The sequence below is a fragment of the Monodelphis domestica genome, chromosome 6, assembly GCF_027887165.1.
Source record: "Monodelphis domestica isolate mMonDom1 chromosome 6, mMonDom1.pri, whole genome shotgun sequence".
Classification (NCBI taxonomy): Eukaryota; Metazoa; Chordata; class Mammalia; order Didelphimorphia; family Didelphidae; genus Monodelphis; species Monodelphis domestica.
The window spans coordinates 80,001-98,713 of NC_077232.1; the positions used below are offsets into that span (position 1 = coordinate 80,001).

General features: G+C 61.8%; 2 protein-coding genes and 4 non-coding genes across 6 annotated transcripts in view; 2 read left to right on the forward strand and 4 right to left on the reverse strand.

The window, feature by feature from the left end:
• The window catches only part of LOC103106015 (struthiocalcin-1-like), a 22,255-nt gene extending 15,801 nt beyond the window's left edge, over nt 1–6,454 (reverse strand). The window contains exon 1 of the mRNA XM_007505846.2: nt 6,347–6,454. The gene's annotated coding sequence lies outside the window, so the exon portion shown is untranslated. The remainder of the gene's footprint in view (nt 1–6,346) is intronic.
• On the reverse strand, nt 6,326–6,398 carry TRNAR-ACG (transfer RNA arginine (anticodon ACG)). Its single transcript has one exon. It is a non-coding gene; the product is annotated as a tRNA-Arg (tRNA).
• Nucleotides 6,455–6,990: 536 nt separating the features above from the next.
• On the forward strand, nt 6,991–7,101 carry TRNAL-CAA (transfer RNA leucine (anticodon CAA)). The gene is made up of 2 exons: nt 6,991–7,028; nt 7,056–7,101. It is a non-coding gene; the product is annotated as a tRNA-Leu (tRNA).
• A 5,488-nt stretch (nt 7,102–12,589) lies between these two features.
• On the reverse strand, nt 12,590–12,700 carry TRNAL-CAA (transfer RNA leucine (anticodon CAA)). Its single transcript has 2 exons — nt 12,663–12,700; nt 12,590–12,635 (listed from the first exon to the last, which is right to left on the reverse strand). It is a non-coding gene; the product is annotated as a tRNA-Leu (tRNA).
• Nucleotides 12,701–13,292: 592 nt separating this feature from the next.
• TRNAR-ACG (transfer RNA arginine (anticodon ACG)) lies at nt 13,293–13,365 on the forward strand. Its single transcript has one exon. It is a non-coding gene; the product is annotated as a tRNA-Arg (tRNA).
• Nucleotides 13,366–17,367: 4,002 nt separating this feature from the next.
• LOC130455154 (myeloid-associated differentiation marker-like) lies at nt 17,368–18,228 on the reverse strand. The gene has a single exon (XM_056803551.1). It carries the CDS (start codon nt 18,226–18,228, stop codon nt 17,368–17,370), a length of 861 nt encoding a protein of 286 aa, XP_056659529.1.
• Nucleotides 18,229–18,713: the final 485 nt, after the last annotated feature.

Genomic DNA, 18,713 nt, shown 5'->3' on the forward strand with positions numbered 1-18,713 from the left:
CTTCCCTGCCGGGTCTTCCTTTGGCCCTGGAGGCCCCCACGCGGGCGCTGCGCTGGGGGCGGCCCCTCCTGCTTCCCTTTCCGCCTCAGCCCCCCATTCCAGGAGCCCGAGTGGAAGGGAGGAAAGACGGCGGCCCAGGGAGGGAGCTGGACGGCTGGGGGCCCCTCCTGCGAAGGGGGGCCCGGCGGAGGGAGGGGGCGAGGCGCCCTGCGGGCTGGCCAGGGAGACCAAGCGGTCCCCTTTCTGCCCCCCTGCCGGCCTTTGTCTTCACCTCCCTGGGGCCTGCCCGGCGGCCCACACGGGGAGGAGGCCCCCTGGACAGACCGGGGACCCCGGGGGTCAGGGATCCCTGCACGGCTGCCCGGCACCCCCGGCCCAGACAGCACCCAGCACGAACTCGGGCTCCTCTGAGCGGCCCATCCACGCCCCCAGCAGCCGGTCGGTCGCCCCCTTGGCTGCCTTTTGGCAAGATCTTCCCCCAAGACGGGCTCTTCGGAGGGTCTCTTGGGGGGCAGTTTGGACTCTCCGCGGCGCCCCCCAGGACCCTCTTCCCACAGCCGAGAGGGCTTTGGCACCGCAATTGGGCAGCCCGCAGAGGCCTGGCCGGGCCTTTTCTTCTCGCCTTCCCTTCCGCCTCAGAATGAATCCTGGGTTGGTCCCAGGGCAGAAGGACTTGGCCAGGCCACACTCGAACCCGGGGCCTCCAGCCTCCCGGCCTGCTCTCTCTGCACCGGGCTGGCCCAGCCAGAGCAAAGCAGAGGCGAGCCCTGGGAGGCGGAAGGTCCCCTCCCCCACAAGCCCCATCTGCGCCTCCCCGGAACAAAGGACAGTGGAGGGCGCGGCCCGAAAGGTCAGCTTGCTTCCTGGAACCAGCCCAAGGCCAGGCGCCAGGCTTGTCCCCCCAGCTCGAGCCGCCGGCCGGCGCCCTGCTCTGGAGCCTTCCAGGGCCGTGCCAGGCTTTCAGAACGGGGAGCTCCACACTGGCCTGAAGGGGCTGCCCAGAGGGTCAATCCAGAGCGCTGGGCGGCCACCGCCAAGCCTTGCCCGAAATATTGCCCGGGAGGAAGTCTGGAGGCGGGACTTCCGGCTCCGCAGAGCCCCTTTCCCACAAACCATTGCGCACAGCCCAAGAGAGCGGGCACTAGTCAAACTCCAGCAGCAGCGCGCAGAGGGGAAAAGCCGGACCCAAGTGTGGGCACCAGGGATGGGCGCCCCGTGCTTGGCACCTTGGGGGTAGCACGAGAGGCTCCGGAAGGGTGCCTGGGCAAGCGCTGGACGCCGCCATGGAAGCGTGGCCCAGTTTTAAGTTTAGTGCACGTTACGGATAGTGTCTCCATGAGAAGCAGCTCGGTGGTTCAGTGGCTTCAAATCCCACCCCCGACTGGTGGTGCACCCTCAACATGCCATTCAATGTTTGCCTCTGTTTCCCTGACCGTAAAACGGGGATCTAACAGGAGCCACGTCACAGGGTTGTGCAAGGATCCCATAAATCTGGAGGAAGCCCTTAGCAGAGTGCCTGGCACACAGTAGGTGAGTTCAATGGACAGAGAGTGCCAATGCCTTCCATCCCCACCACTCAACCCTGGGTATTGGCTCCAAGGCAGAAGAGGGTAAGGGCTGGGCAACGGGGGGCAAGTGACTTGCCCAGGGTCACACAGCTAGGAAGTGTCAGATTTGAACCTAGGACCTCCCGTCTCTAGGCCTGACTCTCCATCCACTGAGCCACCCAGCTGCCCCCTATTTGCCCATTTCTAAGCCATCAATGCTCAGATTGAAAAGGTAGCGATCCACTCTTGCGAGCCAGTTCCATGAGGCTCCAGTGCCCCCCTAGCCTTATCCCCAGCACCTTGTATCCCAAGCTCTCTGGAACCTGTAGCTGCATGACCTCTGGCCTAGGCCCTGTAAAAATGGAGACTTGAATCCAGGACTTCAATCCCCAGAAGTCCTTGCTCCCCTTCCCCAGAATGCCTTGTAACCTCCCCTGGGCCGAGACCGAGATGGGGTATTTAACCTGGTTGTAAAAAGGCTCTGCTCTCTCTCCTACGTCTGCTTGGGAGCAGACGCGGCTCTCCACCTAGCAGGCAAGATGTGAGTGGTCGTGAATAGGCTCTTTGGGCCTAGACACATGCCTCTCTTACTTGTATTTTCTTTATATTTTAATCTTCAATAGACCTCTAAAAATATAATACTCCTTGCAGAGAGAAACTAATTTCTACCTGCCTCCGTTTCCCAAAATTTTCATGTTAACAGCCCGCTCCATTATAGCTCCGTGGCCCAAGTCCTGGTTCCTGGAAGCATCCCTTCCACTGGGCTGAGATGGTTTGGGGGAAGCACGAAGTGGCCTGGCTATGGCCCACGAGTACGTAACTACAAAGTGTGGCACGTACCTTACAGAAGGGAGCTCAGGAAGGTAAGAGCCAGGCCAGGCTTTGAAGGCAGTCAGGATGGCAGGGAAGACGCTGGCTTCCTTCCCACGTCTCCCAAATAACTCCCCAGACAGCTTGGATACGGCATCTCAACATGGCCCCGTGGAAAGAGGAGGTGAAAGAACTTTCCTGTCCCACGGAAGGTCAGAGGGAAAGGACTATCTCCTGGGGAGAGGAGTGGCGTGAGGACTGGCCCTGCTAGGCAGACCCCATCTCAGGGAGGCAGCATGCGCCTCAGGGCACTAATGGAAGAAAAGGGAGGCAGGAGGGAGGCCACAGGGGTCCCTGTGCTGGCTCTGGCTGTAGGACTCTGTTGCATCGCCCAAACCCAGACCCGAGTCATCGTCCTGGGCCATAGTCCCAAGGCAAGGAGGTGCAGGAGCACACACCACTCTTGGTGCCACAGGGCAGCTGGGACCTAGATCACAGTTCATAGGGCCAGAGTGGAGACAAAGAGCTTGTGGCCCCTCACAGACCTTCACACCAGCCAGGACACGCTCTTTTGAGGGTGCTACCTCGGAAAACTGAGAACTTGTAGATCCCTGGAGCTACCTTTGAAGGCAGGTGCTGAAGAACCCGAAGCTTGGGGTAGCACCTCTTTACCACAGGAACGAAGCCCACTTAGGACCACTTGTCTAAGTGAGAGGAACAGAGAAGGCTGGGAACTGAGCACACAGCAACAATAGATCCAGAATCGAGAATCATTAGCCGACCTGGAAGCCACGATCAAAAGAAAAAGAGCCAATCCAGGAAAAGTGCCCAGATATGTTAGATCCAGAGGACGAAGGAGACATTGAAGGAATCCACCCATCACCAAAAAAAGAAAGAGCTCCCAATGAAAACTCCCGGGAACATCATGGTCAAAGGCCTGAACTTTCAGGTCAAGGAGAAAATACTGCAAGCAGCCAAAAAGAAACAAGTCCAATATTATGGAGCCGCAGTTGGGATAACACAAGAGTTAGCAGCTTCTCCAGCGAAGGATCACAGAGTGTGGAATATGATATTGTGGAGGGCAAAGGAGCGAGGACCGCAAGCAAGAAGCACGGACACAGTAAACCCACGTAGAACCCTTCCAGGGAGAGAAATCGGCACGTGGGCTTTAGTCATTCTCGATGGAAAAACCAGAGCTGACTAGGAAATCTAGGCAGCCTCAAGAGGGGCCTAAAAAGGCAAACGGGAAGAGGAAAGCATGGCATTCAATGAAGCCAAACCGTGACCATTCCTGAACTAGAAGAGGACACGAGCAATCCAAAGAGCTTTGTCTTTATTAGGGAAATTGGAAGGAATTCCCACAGACAGAGGCAAGAGCAGGAATTGAGGAGGGCGGGAGGGTGAGTGTGGGGGAGGCCAGTCCGAGCTCACTCGCCTCAGCCCGTCTCCCACACCAGCAGCCCCTCCAGCACAATCCAGCAGGAGTCCAGGCAGTCTGAAGGGCTGAGTTACCCCTTTGTCCTGTGCTCAAACCTAGCCCTAACCGCTCCCTACACTGGAGTTTGCTTCTCCCTTGGCTCTGAAGGCGTTTAGGAGAGAAAGTGGGCCAGGCCTGTGTACCGACTCCGGATATATTGTGTGATCAAACAACAGATGCCCCCGAAGGCTCTCCTGGCAGCTGCCCTGGCGTGGGCGGCCCATCGGCATCAGGAGGTCGGCGGGAGAGCGGCAGTGGGAGCCTCCTGCCTGGGGTGGATCCCCCGGGGCTGGGCCAGCGAGGAAGGGGCTTCCCAGGGGCAGGGGGGGAGGGAAGGGAAATGGGTGCTGAGGGAAGGCAGGCTCTTCTTCCCGGGGGGAGGCTGGAGAGCACAGGCAGGCAAGGGAGGCCAAAACATCGCAGAGAGGGACCAGAGAGGTCGGGGACAGGCAGCCCAGTGGCTAGAGCACCGGGCACGAAACCTGCCTCAGAGCCTCACTAGCTGGGGGTCTCTGGGCGAGTCACCGGCTAGGTATTTGCCTCAGTTTCCTCATCTATAAGTTGGGCCGCCAGCCAAATGCTCGGAGGCTAGGAACGCTTTCAAAAGGCCTCGCAGCTCTTCCCTGACTCCGGAAACAGGCTCCTTCCTTTCGATGAAAGGGATGGGGGCCTCCGGCGCCTGGCGGAGGGGCCCCAGGCCTTGGGAAGGTGCCTCCAAGTGGCCAGAAACCCCGCTCAGAGGCCTCTAAGCGCCGCCGCCCTGTGGACAAAAATCCCCCGAGCAGCGTCCAGCCGAGAGACGGGACAGACGGCTGGCCGAAGGGAGCCCAAGCAGAGGGACGCCGTGTTGCCAGAGGAACAACCGCCAGTGACCCGCCTCGTTCCTCTCAGCAGCGCGGCGCCCCCGCTGCCCTCCGAGGAGGACCCAGGAGCCCCGAGGCACGCTCCGGGCGACTCCCCTCCTTTTCTGGGCCCCCCCATAACCGGCAGGGAGAAGTCGGCCGGGTCTTCCTGCTTCGGGGAGACGGGAGGTGGGAAGGAGGAAAAGCATTTCGAACTCAGGACTTGAATAAAAGAACGTTCGCAATCGTTGGCCCCGACGTGTCTTGGGGGGCTGCCGCGCTCTTCTGCAGGGGCAGGCGGCTCTAGGCCGCTCTTGCAGAGATCCAGTGGCTAATCCTCTGGCCAGCGTTCGGAGGCGAGCCTCGGCCTCCACACGGAGCGCCGGCGGGCTCGGAGGGCCGGTGCTGGGCCCGATGGCGCTCTTCTGCCGGAGAATCAAGCCACAGAGGGCAGAAGGCAGAGGTTGCGCCTCTTTGCCAGAGGAGCCCGGGGAGGGGGAGGGGCGGCTCTCCAGGGTGGAGCACTGGGCGGGTTCGAGAGCCCCAAAGATCCAGGCCCGGGAGGGGGACTCCTGATGGAGGAAAACGGAGAGCCGAGGTCCGCCCCAGGCCAGGATGAGGGCTTGCCTGTCCGATCCCCGGAGAAGGCACAAGAGGCCGAGAGCATCGTGGGCTAGACGAGGAGCGGCGCAAAGCAAGCCACTGCCAGCACCGCTGGAAGGGGAAGAGAAGGCCGGGAGGGAGGACACTTCTGCCGAGCCGGCGGCGCCTCCCTCCTCGGCGCAGCCAGATGTGTAACGACACAGCCGTGGCCAGAGGAAGGGACGGAAATGAGCCAGAATCCCGGGAAGAAACGGCCCAATCACCGCGGCGCCTCCTCGCACCCGGCACAGCGCCGTGGCTCCTAGGACCCGAGAGGACAACGAGAAACTCTCGGAGGGGATGAGGGTCCCCTGCGCGAGCCCCGCAAGTGGCTTTTCCGTGGAATTGTTCCAAAACAGACCCAAAGAGAGGAAGAGGCCCGCCCCGGGGGAGCTTCCCGGTCTAATCTCGAACCCTAGTTGGCCTGGGCCGCGCCAGAACTGCCTGACCCCGCCCGCCCGCCGGCCCCCAGTTCAAGGAGAAGCCCCTTCCTCCAGGCAGCGGCCCTCCCCTCCCCTTCCCTCCCCTCCCCTCCCCTCCCCTCCCCTGGATGGCGGCTCCCGGTAGGGGAACTTTCCTCCCCACCCCCACCCCCCCGGGCGGGAGGTGCCCGGAAGGCAGCATCCCTGCCGCTCCGGGAGAAGCTCCCAGCGAGGAGGTCCAGACACCCCGAAGGCCGAGCTCCAGGAACCTGCGCCAGGGCGGCCAGGGCGGCCAGGGCGGCCAGGGCGGCCAGGGCGGCCAGGGCGGCCAGGGCGGCCAGGGCCAAGCTCTCTGCCGGGAAAAGGAGGGGCAGAGCCGACGGCGGGAGCGCGGGGCCACCGCGTGGCGCGTGGCGCGTGGCGCGTGTCCGTGCGGAGCCGACGCCTTCGAACCCGGCGCTCCGGCCGCCCTAACCCGCCTCTGTCCTGCCCCAAACTCGGCTCCGCCAGCATAAACTTAGCCGCGGCCTGTCCCGCTCCGAAGGAGCCAAAAGCAGCCCCGACCCGGGACGGCCCCGCGGCGAGCGAGCCAGCCAGGAGTCGAACCTGGAATCTTCTGATCCGTAGTCAGACGCGTTCTCCATTGCGCCACTGGCCCGCGCCGTGCCTGCCCGCCTCCCGGCCGCCCCCTCCAGGTGGCTCCTGAGCGCACGCTCCACGCCTCCGACAGGCTCCGAGGCCACGCCCCGCGGCGGCCAGGGCTCCGCTCCGAGCCCGAGCCCGAGCCCGAGCCCGGCTGTGCCGCCGCCCCCCGCCCCCCGCCCCGCGGCCCGGGCTCGCTCGCGCGCGCTCTCTCTCTGTCAGCCTCGGCTGAGCCCCCCAGTGTTTCTTCGCACGCGCGCCTCCCGCCCAGCCCCCTCCGCGCCGAACCAGGGCTATGTGGGCCGAGCCCGGGGGCCGTCGAGGCCGAGCGGCCGTCGCGCCTCTCCTCCGCAAGCCCGGGGCGCGCCGCCTCTTCCCGGGCCTCTCCCCCAATTCCTCTCGCTGCGACTCCTTCGCGGGCCCGTCGCTCGTGAAGCGCCTACTGGGTGCCAGGCCCCGGGCTAGGAGCAGAGGGGGAGCCTGGCCTCCGAGCGGCGGGAGCAGCAGGTCCCGGAGCCGCGTCGGGGGCGCGGTGAGCCGGGCCGGGTGTAGTGCTGGGGCGGCTCAGGGAGAGAGAGAGGGCCTGGGAGCGGCAGGGTTCGCCGGCTGTCAGGATGGCCGAGGGGTCTAAGGCGCCAGACTCAAGCGCGAGCTTCTCCTCAGTGCAGGAGTCTTCTGGTCTCCGTATGGAGGCGTGGGTTCGAATCCCACTCCTGACAGGTTTTTCCTTTTGGCTCCGGGTCTGGCCCGGGACGCCCATCCGCCCTAGCGCGGGGCGGGGGCCGGAAGGGAACTCCCCTCTGTAGGCCCCCTCGCACCACCCTTAGTCTGAGGGAGCCCCCGCTGACGCCGGCTCTTCTGCCAGGAAGTCCCTGCCTTGCCCCCGGCAGGCTGGAGGTGGCCCGGCCAGTCCAGGTTCGCTACAGATGGGGTCGCCTCTGAGAGCCTCCCCTTGTGGCTCGGGCGGCCCCGAGAGCCCGGCTTACATGCTTGGGGACCCCCAAAGGGCAACGCTCCGAGTGCCTGTCCCGGGCGGCCCAGGTCACGGGTTCAGGGAAGGTTTTTCTGAGAGCCGGCCCCTCCCCCCTCCCCTCTGGGAGCCCAGGACGCCCGTCCAGTCCTTCTCCATAGTGGCTGCCCAGCAGGCTCCGAGGTGAGGGCTCTCAGGCAGCTGAGGCGCCCGCCGTGTCCCTCCGCCTGGTGCCACGCCCCCCCCCCCAAGCAGGCCGGTTGGCCGTCCCTTCGGTCTGCCGTTTCTGGGGGGCCCCAGTCTTGGGGTTCTAGTCCTTTCCTTTTGCTCCCCTTCTAGACTTCCTGCCACACAGCCACAGGCCGCGTCCAGGACTTCACCAGCCCAGAAAGAGCCGCTGGAGCCTTTTTTCCCTGGAGATCCTTTGGGGGATGCAGCGAATGGGGGAGAGGGAGGAGAACTGGAGGGGCCTCAGTTGCTCTAGAGCGTGGTGGGAGCAGCTCACCCCCCTCAGTGGCGTTTTGGGGTCCTGGTTTGTCCCCCGGAACCTAGAAGCCCCCAACTTGTCCCTAGCAAGGGGTCCCCCCCCCCTCCTTGGTAGGACTAGCTTGTTAGCGGGAGACCCCAAGTTTGTCCCGGTTCCCTGTTCCCTGACGACCCACCCCGAAGGGACTCTAGGGCTGGCAGCCTCAGACTGAATGAGGGACCCCGGAGGCCCGGCCCAAGCTTAGCGACTGTTGAGCGCAGTGGGCAGCGCAGCAGTCTCCCCAGGGCTCGAGTTCCATCCTGGGAAGGAGGGGTGAGTCCTGGGAGAAGAGTCACTGGCTTGGGCCACCTAGAGTGGGATGTCAGGGCCCATATCCAGGACAAGTTGGGGATCAATCTGATCAACCTTATCTGATCAACCCAGGCTCTCTGAGGTACATTTGATCAGGCTTCACTTCCTCTGGGCATTCCTGCTTTGGGCTCATGTTCCTCTTGCAAATCCAGCCTCAGACCCTCATCCATTGGGTGGCCAATCACATGGCCACCTCTGGCTTCCTCCGCTGGGAAGCATAGCCCAGGACTGTGGGGCCCCTCCCAAGGTTGCTGGCGTGGCCAGGGAAGGTACAGAGGGCAGAGAGCTGCAGAGATGATTGACAAGCCCGGATTCTGAGAGCCGGCTGGATCCAAATTCCAAGCTGCTGAAGAACCAGTTTCCAACTGTGAGTCTGGAGCTGGAGTTCCAGCCTGAAGGTGTGGATCTGGACTCTCCCTCCCTCTCTGGCAAGCTGCCTGCCTTACAATAACACCCAGAAAAGGTCAAGAGGAAGTTCCCTGTTCATTTTGGTGGACAGAGTGAAGAGGAAGAGGAGGTGCCCCGAGCTTCTGAGGATTGTCCAGCTGGATCTCTGCTAGGGACGAGATCTTCCAGGTAAAATCGCTGGCTTGCCTGCGAGATTTAGATTTGGAGTCAATGAAACAAGAACTCGTGCCTTTGTGGCTGACCCAAAGAAGGCGATAGAGGACATGCAGAGCCACTGATCTGTTTGATCCCAACTAGAAGGACTTTGCTTTATTAATGAAAGAACTTTTAACTAAGAGGGAAAGGAATAGTGGCAGGATCCCTTCTTCACACTATGGCCACAAGATTACCAGGATACAGAGGCTGTAATGGAGAGAGTCAGTCCGGTGGTAAAGAGAGGGAGAGAGAGAATGGAGACCTCCCCTCTCAAGGCAGGGTCCAGGGAAAAGAAGAGGGGGAGAGTCTGTAGTTCCCCCCTTCAGGCTCCCCTCAGCTATGGCTGCTCACCCAAATGATCTCTTGACTTCCCTCTAATACTAGGACACATAGAGCTTCCTACCTCAGAGAGAGAGAGAGAGAGAAGTTACTGCCCCTCAAGCTGTGTTAGGGATAAAACTCATGGTTGGACTGAATATATTTTGGTTGGTCACCAGGGATTTAAATTCTAAAGCCCAATGAAATATTCAGGTCAGAATGGAATTTTATGGTGGTTTATTTACAATAGAAGGAAGATACTAAGGAAGAAAGAGAGGAAAAAGAGACAACAGGCAGGAATTCAGAGGCCCCAGCGGGCTTGGGGGGGGGGGGCACAGAGAATCCAATCTAGCATGCCTTCCAGCCACGAGGCCTCCTCCAAGATGAGGGGCCGCCTCAGAGGCTGGTGCCCCCAGAAAGCCAAGGAAAGGGGAGTCAACCTCACACTCAACATGTGACAGTCTAAGAGAAACAGTCTGAGGTCTCATGCTGAAGCTCCTACACAGTTAAGTTCCCCTGCCAAGTCCCTCTCACAGGAAGTGACGCAAAATATAAAGGCTGTTCTTTACGTCACTTCCTGCATCTCACATGTACCAATGATAGCTTCCGCTTGTCTTAGGACAGCCCTGTTGTTTCTGATTTGTCATTTGCTAGCACGTCTGTCATAGGCCATCCTCCTCACAGTTAATCCTTAAGTAGGGGTGTAGACATTCCTGATTGCTAGACTAAGCAGGGTGGAGTAAATCTAAAATTCACACTAACAAAGAATAGTTAGCTACTTAGTATAAAATTTAGTATAGGATTTAGTTAATTTTAAATAGTAATAGTATAGGTAGATAGGATTACTTTTAGAAGATTTTATGAAGATAGGGCTGTAGATTGATAGATTGGAGTTTAAGATTGATCAGATAAGGTAAGATACTGAATTATTTTGCAACATACATTGCATAGCACATATGACATAACAAATCACACAAATTGTAAATACATATTTAGATATATGTAAATGAAAATTAATTGTATTATAGTGTATGCATATATGTAGCATATATAAATATAAAGTGTATATGTGCACATGTATAGCATACTGCATGTATTATATGTATATATGTAAAACTCATATAAATAAATAAATAATATTTGCTAAGTTCTGTGATTGAGAGAAACTGCACAGACAGAAGAAATGAAATGCAAAGGAAGAAGAGCTCAAGAAAGCACATAGAATCCAGACTCCGACCCATGGAGGAGGAGAGAGAAAATTCTACAGAAGATTGAGGAAGGAGGCAGTTAGCTTCAAGCTGAATTCTGGACAGTCACTTCTGCTTGAGAGTGTCTGATCTACACATCACTTCAAATGGGGAATGTTTCTCAGTAGGGAATTTGTTCCAATTAAGAATTCCCTGATGGGTAAATTTTTAACATTCACAAGTCTGAGAGATTTCAAGATTTACATCAGAGAATTACAAGGTATGAAATAACCTTGTTAAATAGTGAAAATATCACCTTGAAACTCTGTACAACCCTTAACCCCACCACCTTGCTTCCAGATTTACCAACTTCAGGAGAACAATTACACAATTGTGAAACACAATTGTGTCCATGGCAGAAAAGCCTCGAGATAATATCTTGGACACTCCCTTAGACAATTCAGATCTGGTCTTATTTACTGATGGTTCCTCTTTTATGAGGGATGGCATACACTACACTGGAGCTTCTGTAGTCACAGAATTCAGCCGGGGGGGGGGGGGGGGGGGGGAGGGGGAAGGAGAGTCCGCCTAAGGGAGAAACAGGCTCTCTGGCCTGGGACTGGATGGGAGAAATGAAGGATGCCCAGAGAACACCAGAAACAGGGAAACAAAGTTCAAGGGCAAAAGCAAAGAGAAGGCAGAGGAGCAAGTTGGAGCCCCAAACCCCAAACCCTGCCTAAGGAGAGATAGCTGGGCTGAAAGCCAGGACCAAAGGGAGAGAGAAGCTACCAGGACCAAAGACAAGGGCAGGCAAGGAAGTAGCCACAGCCTACTGGGGTGCAGTGAACCTTCCATGACCTCATGGGAAAGAGTTCCTCTTCCCAGGTGTTTGTGCCATACTATTCCTGCTGAGTGCCAAAACAGAGTTCTCAGTTCAAGGCTGCATGAACAGTTCCAAGAACTCCCGAGAGCAGGAAACTCCCCTGTTCCCTCTCCCGGGAGGGGAGGTTGTTCCTCTGAGGAGAGCTTTAAATCTTGGGGGCTGCACACAACAAATGTTCATTATCCCTCTTGGATAACGCTCCAGGCTTTCTTTCTTGGACTCCTAAGCATCCCCAGCACTGGGGAGAACCGAAGGAACCTCAACAGAGCCCAGAAGCCCCCAAGTTGTCCTGGATATGGGGCCCTGACATCCCACTCTAGGTGGCCCAAGCCAGTGACTCTTCTCCCAGGACTCACCCCTCCTTCCCAGGATGGAACTCGAGCCCTGGGGAGACTGCTGCGCTGCCCACTGCGCTCAACAGTCGCTAAGCTTGGGCCGGGCCTCCGGGGTCCCTCATTCAGTCTGAGGCTGCCAGCCCTAGAGTCCCTTCGGGGTGGGTCGTCAGGGAACAGGGAACCGGGACAAACTTGGGGTCTCCCGCTAACAAGCTAGTCCTACCAAGGAGGGGGGGGGGACCCCTTGCTAGGGACAAGTTGGGGGCTTCTAGGTTCCGGGGGACAAACCAGGACCCCAAAACGCCACTGAGGGGGGTGAGCTGCTCCCACCACGCTCTAGAGCAACTGAGGCCCCTCCAGTTCTCCTCCCTCTCCCCCATTCGCTGCATCCCCCAAAGGATCTCCAGGGAAAAAAGGCTCCAGCGGCTCTTTCTGGGCTGGTGAAGTCCTGGACGCGGCCTGTGGCTGTGTGGCAGGAAGTCTAGAAGGGGAGCAAAAGGAAAGGACTAGAACCCCAAGACTGGGGCCCCCCAGAAACGGCAGACCGAAGGGACGGCCAACCGGCCTGCTTTGGGGGGGGGGGGCGTGGCACCAGGCGGAGGGACACGGCGGGCGCCTCAGCTGCCTGAGAGCCCTCACCTCGGAGCCTGCTGGGCAGCCACTATGGAGAAGGACTGGACGGGCGTCCTGGGCTCCCAGAGGGGAGGGGGGAGGGGCCGGCTCTCAGAAAAACCTTCCCTGAACCCGTGACCTGGGCCGCCCGGGACAGGCACTCGGAGCGTTGCCCTTTGGGGGTCCCCAAGCATGTAAGCCGGGCTCTCGGGGCCGCCCGAGCCACAAGGGGAGGCTCTCAGAGGCGACCCCATCTGTAGCGAACCTGGACTGGCCGGGCCACCTCCAGCCTGCCGGGGGCAAGGCAGGGACTTCCTGGCAGAAGAGCCGGCGTCAGCGGGGGCTCCCTCAGACTAAGGGTGGTGCGAGGGGGCCTACAGAGGGGAGTTCCCTTCCGGCCCCCGCCCCGCGCTAGGGCGGATGGGCGTCCCGGGCCAGACCCGGAGCCAAAAGGAAAAACCTGTCAGGAGTGGGATTCGAACCCACGCCTCCATACGGAGACCAGAAGACTCCTGCACTGAGGAGAAGCTCGCGCTTGAGTCTGGCGCCTTAGACCCCTCGGCCATCCTGACAGCCGGCGAACCCTGCCGCTCCCAGGCCCTCTCTCTCTCCCTGAGCCGCCCCAGCACTACACCCGGCCCGGCTCACCGCGCCCCCGACGCGGCTCCGGGACCTGCTGCTCCCGCCGCTCGGAGGCCAGGCTCCCCCTCTGCTCCTAGCCCGGGGCCTGGCACCCAGTAGGCGCTTCACGAGCGACGGGCCCGCGAAGGAGTCGCAGCGAGAGGAATTGGGGGAGAGGCCCGGGAAGAGGCGGCGCGCCCCGGGCTTGCGGAGGAGAGGCGCGACGGCCGCTCGGCCTCGACGGCCCCCGGGCTCGGCCCACGTAGCCCTGGTTCGGCGCGGAGGGGGCTGGGCGGGAGGCGCGCGTGCGAAGAAACACTGGGGGGCTCAGCCGAGGCTGACAGAGAGAGAGCGCGCGCGAGCGAGCCCGGGCCGCGGGGCGGGGGGCGGGGGGCGGCGGCACAGCCGGGCTCGGGCTCGGGCTCGGGCTCGGAGCGGAGCCCTGGCCGCCGCGGGGCGTGGCCTCGGAGCCTGTCGGAGGCGTGGAGCGTGCGCTCAGGAGCCACCTGGAGGGGGCGGCCGGGAGGCGGGCAGGCACGGCGCGGGCCAGTGGCGCAATGGAGAACGCGTCTGACTACGGATCAGAAGATTCCAGGTTCGACTCCTGGCTGGCTCGCTCGCCGCGGGGCCGTCCCGGGTCGGGGCTGCTTTTGGCTCCTTCGGAGCGGGACAGGCCGCGGCTAAGTTTATGCTGGCGGAGCCGAGTTTGGGGCAGGACAGAGGCGGGTTAGGGCGGCCGGAGCGCCGGGTTCGAAGGCGTCGGCTCCGCACGGACACGCGCCACGCGCCACGCGCCACGCGGTGGCCCCGCGCTCCCGCCGTCGGCTCTGCCCCTCCTTTTCCCGGCAGAGAGCTTGGCCCTGGCCGCCCTGGCCGCCCTGGCCGCCCTGGCCGCCCTGGCCGCCCTGGCCGCCCTGGCCGCCCTGGCGCAGGTTCCTGGAGCTCGGCCTTCGGGGTGTCTGGACCTCCTCGCTGGGAGCTTCTCCCGGAGCGGCAGGGATGCTGCCTTCCGGGCACCTCCCGCCCGGGGGGGTGGGGGTGGGGAGGAAAGTTCCCCTACCGGGAGCCGCCATCCAGGGGAGGGGAGGGGAGGGGAGGGGAGGGAAGGGGAGGGGAGGGCCGCTGCCTGGAGGAAGGGGCTTCTCCTTGAACTGGGGGCCGGCGGGCGGGCGGGGTCAGGCAGTTCTGGCGCGGCCCAGGCCAACTAGGGTTCGAGATTAGACCGGGAAGCTCCCCCGGGGCGGGCCTCTTCCTCTCTTTGGGTCTGTTTTGGAACAATTCCACGGAAAAGCCACTTGCGGGGCTCGCGCAGGGGACCCTCATCCCCTCCGAGAGTTTCTCGTTGTCCTCTCGGGTCCTAGGAGCCACGGCGCTGTGCCGGGTGCGAGGAGGCGCCGCGGTGATTGGGCCGTTTCTTCCCGGGATTCTGGCTCATTTCCGTCCCTTCCTCTGGCCACGGCTGTGTCGTTACACATCTGGCTGCGCCGAGGAGGGAGGCGCCGCCGGCTCGGCAGAAGTGTCCTCCCTCCCGGCCTTCTCTTCCCCTTCCAGCGGTGCTGGCAGTGGCTTGCTTTGCGCCGCTCCTCGTCTAGCCCACGATGCTCTCGGCCTCTTGTGCCTTCTCCGGGGATCGGACAGGCAAGCCCTCATCCTGGCCTGGGGCGGACCTCGGCTCTCCGTTTTCCTCCATCAGGAGTCCCCCTCCCGGGCCTGGATCTTTGGGGCTCTCGAACCCGCCCAGTGCTCCACCCTGGAGAGCCGCCCCTCCCCCTCCCCGGGCTCCTCTGGCAAAGAGGCGCAACCTCTGCCTTCTGCCCTCTGTGGCTTGATTCTCCGGCAGAAGAGCGCCATCGGGCCCAGCACCGGCCCTCCGAGCCCGCCGGCGCTCCGTGTGGAGGCCGAGGCTCGCCTCCGAACGCTGGCCAGAGGATTAGCCACTGGATCTCTGCAAGAGCGGCCTAGAGCCGCCTGCCCCTGCAGAAGAGCGCGGCAGCCCCCCAAGACACGTCGGGGCCAACGATTGCGAACGTTCTTTTATTCAAGTCCTGAGTTCGAAATGCTTTTCCTCCTTCCCACCTCCCGTCTCCCCGAAGCAGGAAGACCCGGCCGACTTCTCCCTGCCGGTTATGGGGGGGCCCAGAAAAGGAGGGGAGTCGCCCGGAGCGTGCCTCGGGGCTCCTGGGTCCTCCTCGGAGGGCAGCGGGGGCGCCGCGCTGCTGAGAGGAACGAGGCGGGTCACTGGCGGTTGTTCCTCTGGCAACACGGCGTCCCTCTGCTTGGGCTCCCTTCGGCCAGCCGTCTGTCCCGTCTCTCGGCTGGACGCTGCTCGGGGGATTTTTGTCCACAGGGCGGCGGCGCTTAGAGGCCTCTGAGCGGGGTTTCTGGCCACTTGGAGGCACCTTCCCAAGGCCTGGGGCCCCTCCGCCAGGCGCCGGAGGCCCCCATCCCTTTCATCGAAAGGAAGGAGCCTGTTTCCGGAGTCAGGGAAGAGCTGCGAGGCCTTTTGAAAGCGTTCCTAGCCTCCGAGCATTTGGCTGGCGGCCCAACTTATAGATGAGGAAACTGAGGCAAATACCTAGCCGGTGACTCGCCCAGAGACCCCCAGCTAGTGAGGCTCTGAGGCAGGTTTCGTGCCCGGTGCTCTAGCCACTGGGCTGCCTGTCCCCGACCTCTCTGGTCCCTCTCTGCGATGTTTTGGCCTCCCTTGCCTGCCTGTGCTCTCCAGCCTCCCCCCGGGAAGAAGAGCCTGCCTTCCCTCAGCACCCATTTCCCTTCCCTCCCCCCCTGCCCCTGGGAAGCCCCTTCCTCGCTGGCCCAGACCCCCCCCCTGCCAGACTCGGCCCAGAGAACCGGGTGAGGCCCTCCCTTGCGCCCCTCCGTGTCCTTCTTCCCGAGCTGCTCGCCATCGCCCTGGAGGCCTCCCAGGTGAGGAACGCTGAGCCCCCCCCCCCCCCGGAAGTGGAAAGCCTGGAGGGTGGGGCACCCCCTTTATTCCGGCCTGGGTGCAGACGCCCCGGGACAAGCGGCCCCTCCGCCTCCCCGGCTCCTCTTCTGGAAGAATGGCCGAGATGCAGCCGGGCTCCGTCCTTGGGGGGCCGACCTGGGCCTTCACACACACTTTGGTTCGTCCCCCTCACCCCGAAGGAGCCGGGGGCCACCTCCACGGCTGGGGGGGCCCACGGGCCAGCCCTGGCTCCCACCCCGGAGAACCGGAGCTCCGGCCCGAAGACGGGCTGCCGAGGCGCTGGCTTCGCAACAAGGGGATCGTCCTGGAGTCCGAGCCGAGCGGGCCGGCAGGAGAGTTCCGGGGGCTCCTCCCTCAAGGGCTACAAGGACCGGCTCGGGAACACGGGATGGTGGAGCAGGGGAAGAAGAGGAGGGGACCCCCACCCCAGCCTCGTGATGTCACAGACGTGGGGAGCCCAGAGTCTTCCAGAGAGAGTGGTCTGGGGGCCCTGAGCGCCCAGAGGTCGGAGGGGAGGACTCGCACCCAGGTCTCACTGGCTCTGGAACTGAACCGCTTGATAGGTGATAGATTGTTGGTAAATGACACTGGAGAAGAGGAGGGGAAGGCAGACCTGGCTAACAGGGAGCTCAAACCAAAGATCAGCCCATGGGCAGGCCTGCCCCTCCTGCATTCCGGGCCGGCCCGAAGGCTAGCTAATCAAGGGATGCTCAGGGTCCGGCTCCCGGGTGAGCCCTGGGCCCTGGAGGTGGCATTTCTGCTCCCCGGGAGCTCCTGAAGCAGTCCAGCCCCCCTGGGCCCCTCAAGGACCCCCCTGGACACTCCCAAGCCACGACGGCCTCTTTCAGCTCCCAGGATGCTCTGGGGACTGTCCGAAGGCCTCTCCTCACCCGCATCCCCCCCCCCCCCCCACTCAGCACACGCACAGGGTGGCTCTGGGAGACCTGCCTCCCCTTCCAGGCTCTCAGTCAGGCCAGCCTTGTTCATTGTGGCCCCCACCCCTGTGGGCACTTGGGGGACGGGGCGTCACCTCAGCCACGTCTGCCCCCTGCCACAGAAGCTTTAGGGTGGGGGGCCTGGGCGTGGGAAGGCAGCAGATGCCCCCAAGGCCAGGGGCTTCCGCAGGCTGAGCCCACTCTCCCAAGAGTGCCCCCAGGCTTCCCCCTCCCTAGTGGAAGCACAGCCAGGAAGACAGCCCGGGGCCAGAGCCTCCACAGTTCCTCTGGCTCTCTTCGGAATCCAGTAGAAGACGGTAGCTTGCCTGGCTCGCCAGCAAAGCAGGCTACCCCTTCCCCCGCCATCCTGGAGCTTGCTGGCAGGGGGAGGGAGTCCAGGGGGCTTCCCCCTACCCTGTCCCCAAAGGCTCTGGGTCCTCCCTCAGCTGGAGACAGCTCAGATGACCCGGCCCAGCTCTACCTCCCCTCCCTCCTCCCTACATCCCTGGGCTGGACCACCCGACCCTCCAGAGAGGACGGCCAGCAGGTCCTGCGAGGGGAGGTAGAGCTGGGCCGGGTCATCTGAGCTGTCTCCAGCTGAGGGAGGACCCAGCTACTGGCGGGAAGCTGGGTGGGGAGGGCGATCCTCCCCTCCCCACCGGGGCTCCCCGACTCCTCGGCCCCAAACCCTTGTGGGCAGGAGGGACGGCAGGAGAGGCTACGTGGACTGCGTGAAGAACACCATCCGGCCGGAGAAGAAGAGGTCGGCTGCGTAGGCCAGGAGGTTGGCATAGGTGAGGACCGTCGCTCCCACTGCTGCGCTCTTCCGCTGACCTCCCGAGAGGGGTGGCTTGAAGATGAAGATGGGCCACGTGATGGCAGCGGACAGATAGAGCAGTGAAGCCAAACCTGTGAGGGCCAGGAGGACCCGATCCACAGGCCATGGCAGGGAGCCCAGACACTGGCCGATGGTGAGCCCTATGATCAGCAGGGCCATCCCAAAGCAGAGGCAGAACACAGCCATGCACCACTGGCATCCTGGGTTGTTGGCATACATGTGGTCCACATCCACCAGGGCCAGGATCACACACGCCACGTAGGCTTCAAACACCTTCAGCAAGCCGGGCACAGTGGACAGGAAGCCCCGGAGCTGCCCCGGCCTGGCCCGGGTCAGCCCCACCTCCACAGCATAAGTCACAAAACACACACAGGACAGGGCTGTGGCCGTGGCTGCCGCCGTGTGGGACCAGCCGCTTGGGGCCAGTGGTACGAAGATGATGGGATACATGATGGAAGCCGTGAAGGTCAACAAGCTGGCTAGCATGGCTGCTGACGAAGTGAAGTCTTCCCAGGACAGTGGCAGCTGCGGACCCAAGCCCAGGAGCTCCAGCACCAAGATGGCCAGCGACAGCAAGAAACAGAGGCACCAGGAGCACAAACACCATGCGCCAAATGGGGAGTCCAAGCTGGGGCCTGAGGCAGCCAGGCTGAAGGTGACACAGCACAGGACCACCTGGAGCAGCCGGAGGAGGCCCACCAGGGAGATGAGGGCCTGGGGCACCAGTGTCAGCTGGGGCATGGTGCCCACTTCTTCGGCTGCTGCAGTCTTTTAGGGAACCCTGGGATCTTTCCCCATTCTCCAGGGAGCTGGACAGAGTCACCAAAGGACAAAGGACAAAAGAAAGGGACCAAGAGGAAGTGGCAGCACCAGGTGTAGGTGGGTGGAACTGGGTAAATTATTGACCTTGGAAAGGAGAGGAGGGGAATGGAGCTTTGAGACCAATTCCTGATCTCACCTGGGAACAGTCCCTTGGATCATCCCTCCTGGGAAGTCACTCCCTCAGGTGGTCCCTTCTGGGAATGGTTAGTCCCATAAGTGATCTCTCAAAAAGTCAGTCCCTCCTGGGAGCAGCCACTTCTGGGGAGGATTGGATTTGAAAGAAGGGGCCAGCAAAAAAGTTATCTGACACTGAGTCCTTATGAGGAGAACCAGATCGAAGGCTGGGGCAGTGGGGGTGACTGCTGGGCACCGGGCCTGGGTAATCATTGACCAAGAGGCATTAA